Source organism: Alosa pseudoharengus, unplaced genomic scaffold, assembly GCF_046254945.1.
Source record: "Alosa pseudoharengus isolate Yale_2024_CS ecotype anadromous, Long Island Sound unplaced genomic scaffold, YU_APseudo_1.1 YU_APseudo_1.1_scf_10, whole genome shotgun sequence".
NCBI lineage: Eukaryota > Metazoa > Chordata > Actinopteri > Clupeiformes > Clupeidae > Alosa > Alosa pseudoharengus.
In genome coordinates, this window is record NW_027468565.1 from 39699876 (window position 1) to 39707375 (window position 7500).

At 44.4% G+C, this 7500-nt stretch overlaps 1 protein-coding gene across 6 annotated transcripts in view; it reads left to right on the top strand.

Annotated features, from left to right (window-relative positions):
• Positions 1-7500, top strand: part of ppip5k1b (diphosphoinositol pentakisphosphate kinase 1b) — a 36111-nt gene that overhangs the window by 9639 nt on the left and 18972 nt on the right. For all 6 annotated transcript variants that reach the window (XM_076271599.1, XM_076271602.1, XM_076271603.1 and 3 more), the window contains 6 exons: positions 214-299; positions 534-659; positions 5011-5132; positions 5858-6040; positions 6850-6991; positions 7449-7500. The exon at positions 7449-7500 is cut by the window's right edge and continues 172 nt beyond it. In XM_076271599.1, coding sequence (XP_076127714.1) covers positions 214-299; positions 534-659; positions 5011-5132; positions 5858-6040; positions 6850-6991; positions 7449-7500 — 711 coding nt within the window. The remainder of the gene's footprint in view (positions 1-213; positions 300-533; positions 660-5010; positions 5133-5857; positions 6041-6849; positions 6992-7448) is intronic.

The window sequence follows — 7500 nt, forward strand, 5'->3', positions numbered from 1 at the left end:
TCGAGCACCCGTACACATGTTTACATAAACATGGCAGTGCCAGCTAGTCGAGCACCCGCACCACATAGCTGTGTGAGGCTGGACGGACTGACCAGGGCTGCAGTCCAGGGAGTTGTGTGCCCTTGGTTGGGGACGACCGTAGAGTGTGTGTAAAAATGGCAGCAGGGTTGTTGTCTTGTTGTCCTCCTAACGTGCTGTGGTCCTCCCCCGCAGGTACGGACATTTCTCAGGGATCAACAGGAAGGTGCAGCTGACGTACCTGCCCAACGGTCAGCTTAAAGCCTCCAGTGAGGAAGAGGGTACGATTGCATTAAGCATCAGGTTTTCAATATCTGAGATGCATTTCTGTAACCCCTTCAAGCCTTATAAAGCAATATGCGGCACACAAGTATGCACACAAACATGCAGTAGCAGTCTTAAGCACTCCTGCATCATTGTTGCCAATTCACACCATAACCCAACAGTACATGTGAAGTGTAGTTTGTTAATTGAGTGTTTGGGTGACTCTCTTTTCTACACTTTTCCCCTGGCAGACTCTCAGAGGGAGGGCCCGTCCCTGCTGCTGGTGTTGAAGTGGGGAGGCGAACTGACCCCTGCAGGCAGGGTGCAGGCTGAGGAGCTGGGCAGGGCCTTCCGTTGCATGTACCCTGGAGGACAAGGTACTGTGCCCGGCGTCCAGCGGTTAGCCCAGCCTATCCGTCCACTCCACTGATAAAGCACAGAGAGAGCTCGCAAGGCTCCTGACACACAGAGCCTTCAGTCCCAGGTTTTAGAGATGCTGATTTAGTCCCAGGCTCTAGAGATGCTGATTCAGTCCCAGGCTCTAGAGATGCTGATTCAGTCCCAGGCTCTAGAGATGCTGATTCAGTCCCAGGCTCTAGAGATGCTGATTCAGTCCCAGGCTCTAGAGATGCTGATTCAGTCCCAGGCTCTAGAGATGCTGATTCAGTCCCAGGCTCTAGAGATGCTGATTCAGTCCCAGGCTCTAGAGATGCTGATTTAGTCCCAGGCTCTAGAGATGCTGATTTAGTCCCAGGCTCTAGAGATACTGCCTCTCTGTATCACGCACTCTACTCTCATTGGGCACGTGGCCAGTTTGGTGGACATTATCTACAAGTACACACTTTACCAGTGACTAGACAGTATTCTATATCTTGCACGTGGCCAGTTTGGTGGACATTGGTCACTGGTAAAGTGTGTAGATAGATAGTATTCTGTATCATGCCATGGCCAGTGTTATTGGGTTCATTAGATAAAGAGCAGGTTATAGTATAGTAGATAAAAATGTTTTTTCAGGTTGTAGTATAGTAGATAAAGTGAACTTTATAGCAGATTTAAGAGGCAGGGTTCCTAACTTCCTACATACAGTAGGGATTAAGTACATGTGTTTAAATCACTTCATGGACAATGCAGTTTACATATAAATTGGCACATTGCCGGGGCATTGATTTCTAGTAGCCAGACACAGGGTATGACGCCTGGTCTTTGGTCTAAAGGCTGCTTATTATTTGACTGCTGCACACTCTTGACGTGCTGATTCCTGTCTTGTCCTGTCTTGTGGCGGTTGTGAGGTTGATGAAGTGGGGTAGGCCTGTCCTCTCACTAATCTCTGGAATTCCACACATTCCATTTGTTCCTCCTCACAGATTTATATCCATTCATCGTGTTCACACCCGTGGGATGATCACGTCTGTTTTATTTTCATTTTTTACAGTAAATACAGTCGATCAATGAGCAACCACACTTTTTGTATTGTAATGTTTCAGTTCAGATGAAGCTGTTTTTGTATTATAGGCCTTATATATATTTTGTCTCTAAAATATTTAGTCTTTACATTTAGTCTATAATATTTGCCATTATCATCTGAATTTGAAAAACATTTTATTTCTGTAGTACATTTCCCCCTCCCTCTCTTTTGCATATCTTTTGAAAATATATAAATATCACCACACTTTTGCTCTTGCTTTTGCTCACGTGATGCACTCGTATTATGGGATATATTATGTGATGCACTCTTATTATGGGATATATTATATGATGGGATATATTATATGATGCACTCTTATTATGGGATATATTATATGATGGGATATATTATATGATGCACTCTTATTATGGGATATATTATATGATGCACTCTTTATGGGATCTATTATGATGCACTTATTATAGGATCTATTATTATGAGATCTATTATGTGATGCACTCTTATTATGGGATATATTATATGATTCACTCTTATTATTGGATATATTATATTATGGGATATATTATATGATTCACTCTTATTATGGGATATATTATATGATGCACTCGTATTATGGGATATATTATATTATGGGATATATTATATGATGCACTCGTATTATGGGATATATTATTATGGGATATATTATGTGATGCACTCTTATTATGGGATATATTATATGATGCACTCTTATTATGGGATATATTATATTATAGGATATATTATTATGGGATTTATTATATGATGCACTCTTATTATGGGATATATTATATGATGCACTCTTATTATGGGATATATTATTATGGGATATATTATATGATGCACACTTATTATGGGATATATTATATGATGCACACTTATTATGGGGTATATTATTATGGGATATATTATATGATGCACACCTATTATGGTTTATATTATTATGGGATATATTATATTATGGGATATATTATATGATGCACTCTTATTATGGGATATATTATATGTGACAGGCTGCCTTGTACTTGTCATCGTATCACCTTACTTTTGATAAAATGATATGAATGTACCGGCATATAATATGGCAATAGATCTTGCAAGTCCTACACTAAAAAAATGCATTTTGTTGAGTTCAGTCACTTTGAGAACCAAGCAACCAGTTTGCTTGTAGAATGCATGTCCCTGGCCGAGCCCAGCCTGGCTGTGCCGTCCAGCCCCCTCAGCTGTCCCCTACTGCACCACACCTGGAGTCTAGTTAACATGTCCCCTACTGCACCACACCTGAAGTCTAGTTAACATGTCCCTTACTGCACCACACCTAGAGTCTAGTTAACATGTCCCTTACTGCACCACACCTGAAGTCTAGTTAACATGTCCCCTACTGCACCACACCTGGAGTCTAGTTAACATGTCCCCTACTGCACCACACCTGGAGTCTAGTTAACATGTCCCCTACTGCACCACACCTGAAGTCTAGTTAACATGTCCCCTACTGCACCACACCTGAAGTCTAGTTAACATGTCCCCTACTGCACCACACCTGAAGTCTAGTTAACATGTCCCCTACTGCACCACACCTGAAGTCTAGTTAACATGTCCCCTACTGCACCACACCTGAAGTCTAGTTAACATGTCCCTTACTGCACCACACCTAGAGTCTAGTTAACATGTCCCTTACTGCACCACACCTGGAGTCTAGTTAACATGTCCCCTACTGCACCACACCTGGAGTCTAGTTAACATGTCCCCTACTGCACCACACCTGAAGTCTAGTTAACATGTCCCCTACTGCACCACACCTGAAGTCTAGTTAACATGTCCCCTACTGCACCACACCTGAAGTCTAGTTAACATGTCCCCTACTGCACCACACCTGAAGTCTAGTTAACATGTCCCCTACTGCACCACACCTGAAGTCTAGTTAACATGTCCCCTACTGCACCACACGTGGAGTCTAGTTAACATGTCCCCTACTGCACCACACCTGAAGTCTAGTTAACATGTCCCCTACTGCACCACACCTGGAGTCTAGTTAACATGTCCCCTACTGCACCACACCTGAAGTCTATTTAACATGTCCCCTACTGCACCACACCTGAAGTCTAGTTAACATGTCCCCTACTGCACCACACCTGAAGTCTAGTTAACATGTCCCCTACTGCACCACACCTGAAGTCTATTTAACATGTCCCCTACTGCACCACACCTGAAGTCTAGTTAACATGTCCCCTACTGCACCACACCTGAAGTCTATTTAACATGTCCCCTACTGCACCACACCTGAAGTCTATTTAACAGTGGCTCTCAAATCACCTCTTTGTCTGGTCACACTGGACATGCGCTTGTTCACTCTCCTTTTCTCCTCTCACCTTCTGAACTGTAAACTAGATGGTAACCACAAGGCCCTTGGCTGCGAGTCCCCTATTGACTGTGGTAAGAAGGGCTTTGGACGTTGAGCTTATCATTAACATCCGGGTTGTGGCTTTCCACTCCATGGCTTCCTGCTAAACCTCAGCACTGGACTCTAACTGCCACCATCTGTGTCCTCTGATCTATGATGCAGTGGGTTGTTCGTGTCTGCTTGGGAGTGGATTGCAAGGAGGGTTTTGGATAGAGAAGTGTGTCAAATGGAAAGAGATGACTGGCTAGCATTAGTGAGACTGCTCCAATGACTATAAAAAAAACTTTTTACAGTCACTGAACAGTTGTGTGTCTAGATTAACCCATGCCTGATTATTTTCAATGTAGTAGAATACTTATTCATGATATGGTCCCATATATATGATATATTCCATATATATCATATATATCCATACATTTTGTTACTGGGTGTTTGTTTAGTCCTAGATGTTGGTATTTTATGCTCTTTGTTATACTGCAAATGGTCTGCAAATACTAATATGACCTGACACTAATTTGTTGTTCAGTGAAAAATTGCTAGAAATTGATGTCATATTATGTCCAGAAGTTTTTATTTTTATTTGTCTTGAATATTGATCACCTTTGTGAGACTGCAAATGCAAGAGTCACCTTTGATTCAATCTTTTTCAAAATATTTTAGACTTGCAGCGTACTGTTTCCATTATGGCAAGCAATGAGAGTTCTAAAGGACCTTGTCTCACACAGAGAGCTGTGCTCCCCTTTACGTCTGTGTAGACTGTATGAACTGAGACAGGTGCTGTGTGTCTGAGGAATGCCTGTACTCTCTGTTGCTAGGTGATTGAGGAATGCCTGCACTCTCTGTTGCTAGGTGATTGAGGAATGCCTGTACTTTCTGTTGCTAGGTGATTACGCGGGCTTCCCTGGTTGCGGCCTGCTGAGACTCCACAGCACATACCGCCATGACCTCAAGATCTACGCCTCGGACGAGGGCCGTGTGCAGATGACCGCCGCTGCGTTTGCCAAGGTAACCCTATCTGACCTGATGGGCTGGGCTGATGACAGTGCTGATGATGACATCTGCAGGGGACCTCTGGTGGACGCCACTTAACATGCCCTGAGACACTTTTCTTAAGCCTGAAATCTGACACACAGTCTGTGCATCCTGACGCATTCACGTTGCTTTCAGCAACTCTGCTACTGACCGACCTAAGCTGCACATTTCCCAACACACACAATTATACCTTGCATTTTGCGAGCGTGTGAACGAGTGTATGAGAGATAGATAGATAGATAGATAGATAGATAGATAGATACTTTATTGATCCCCAGGGGAAATTCAAGAAAGTATAAGAAGTAAGAAAGTAAAGAGAGTATTTGGTGGAAATGTACAATGCTGCTAGGACTTAAAAGAAACATTTGAAACATGTCTGGATTGGAAATACATTTTCAGACGTTTGTTTGTAAGCATGTGATTTGCCGTGATTAATGAGTCATGTCTGGACTCATGTGAATGGCTCTCTCTGTGATTGATGAGTCATATCTGGACTCATGTGAATGGCTCTCTGTGATTGATGAGTCATGTCTGGACTCATGTGAATGGCTCTCTCTGTGATTGATGAGTCATGTCTGGACTCATGTGAATGGCTCTCTCTGTGATTGATGAGTCATGTCTGGACTCATGTGAATGTCTCTCTGTGATTGATGAGTCATGTCTGGACTCATGTGATTGGCTCTCTCTGTGGGCTGCAGGGTCTGCTGGCCCTCGAGGGCGAACTGACCCCCATCCTGGTGCAGATGGTGAAGAGTGCCAACATGAACGGCCTGCTGGACAGCGACAGCGACTCACTGACCGACTGCCAGCAGCGGGTCAAAGCCCATCTGCACGAGATCATGCAGCGCGAGCGCGACTTCACCGAGGAGGACTACGAGAAGGTGAACTAGCATGGCGAGCAATGTCTGGTGCCGTTGAGCACTTTGTAAAGACATTCTTAAAGATAAACATAGTAAATTAGTTATATTATTAATATTACATTACTTATATATAGTATAATGATAAACAATTAAATAAACAAAAAATGGACTCAACAAAATGTATTTTGTTGTTGGCACTGTTGACTGCTGCGGATGAAACATACGGTAATGAGTTGTGTTTAGTTCGGTGTAGTGGATGACTCTCCTCTCTACTCTCCTCTCTTCTCTCCTCTCTCCTCACTCTCCTCACTCTCCTCACTCTCCTCTCCTCTCTCCTCTCTCCTCTCCTCTCCTCTCCTCTCCTCTCCTCTCTCCTCTCTCCTCTCTCCTCTCCTCACTCTCCTCTCTCCTCTCTCCTCTCCTCTCTCCTCTCTCCTCTCTCCTCTCCTCACTCTCCTCTCTCCTCTATCCTCTCTCCTCTCTCCTCTCCTCACTCCTCTCTACTCTCCACTCTCCTCTCCTCTCCTCTCTCCTCTCCTCTCCTCTCTACTCTCCTCTCTCCTCTCCTCTCTGCTCTCCACTCTCCTCTCTCCTCTCTCCTCTCTCCTCTCCTCTCTCCTCTCTCCTCTCTCCTCTCCTCACTCCTCTCTCCTCTCCTCTCTACTCTCCTCTCCTCTCTACTCTCCTCTCCTCTCTCCTCTCCTCTCTACTCTACTCTCCTCACTCCTCACTCCTCACTCCTCACTCCTCACTCCTCTCTACTCTCCTCTCTACTCTCCTCTCTCCTCTCCTCTCTACTCTCCTCACTCTCCTCTCTCCTCTCCTCACAGCTGGCTCCTACAGGCAGCCCCTCCCTCATCAACTCCATGAAGATCATCGGCAACCCAGTGAAGACCTGTGATCTGGTCTACGCCTTAATCCAGAGTCTCACGCGCCAAATCCGTAGGAAACTGGAGGATCCCAAATCTGCAAGTGAGCCCTCAGAGACTGGATCAGTGCTCTGGTCATTAAATGACCTTACTGTAGTTGCGGAAATGGCCTTAAATTAAACAAACAAACAAAGGGCCCGTCCCAATACCTCCCCTACCCCTAGATTTTTGCCCTAACCCTCGTTTTTGCGCGTGCACGTGTAGGGCTAGGGTGTCCCATTACTTTAGGGAGCAAGGGGAAGTGCTATTTTCCCCTTAAAATCAACCCTCAAAATATAGCCAGGAACAATGCAGGCTTAAAACGAAGTGGGAGATGAAATTACACAGGATACCGTGCGAGCTCAGTGAGTCGGTCAATGTTTTCATATATTTTCGCAAATAAGCATATTAAAATTTCGAAATATGTTAGTTTGATGCACTTCGAAGGTGTTTTTTTTTCTCTCAGACCTGCAGCTGTACCACAGCGAGACGCTGAAATGGTGTTTTTTTTTCCCTCTCAGACCTGCAGCTGTACCACAGCGAGACGCTGGAGCTCATGCTGCAACGCTGGTC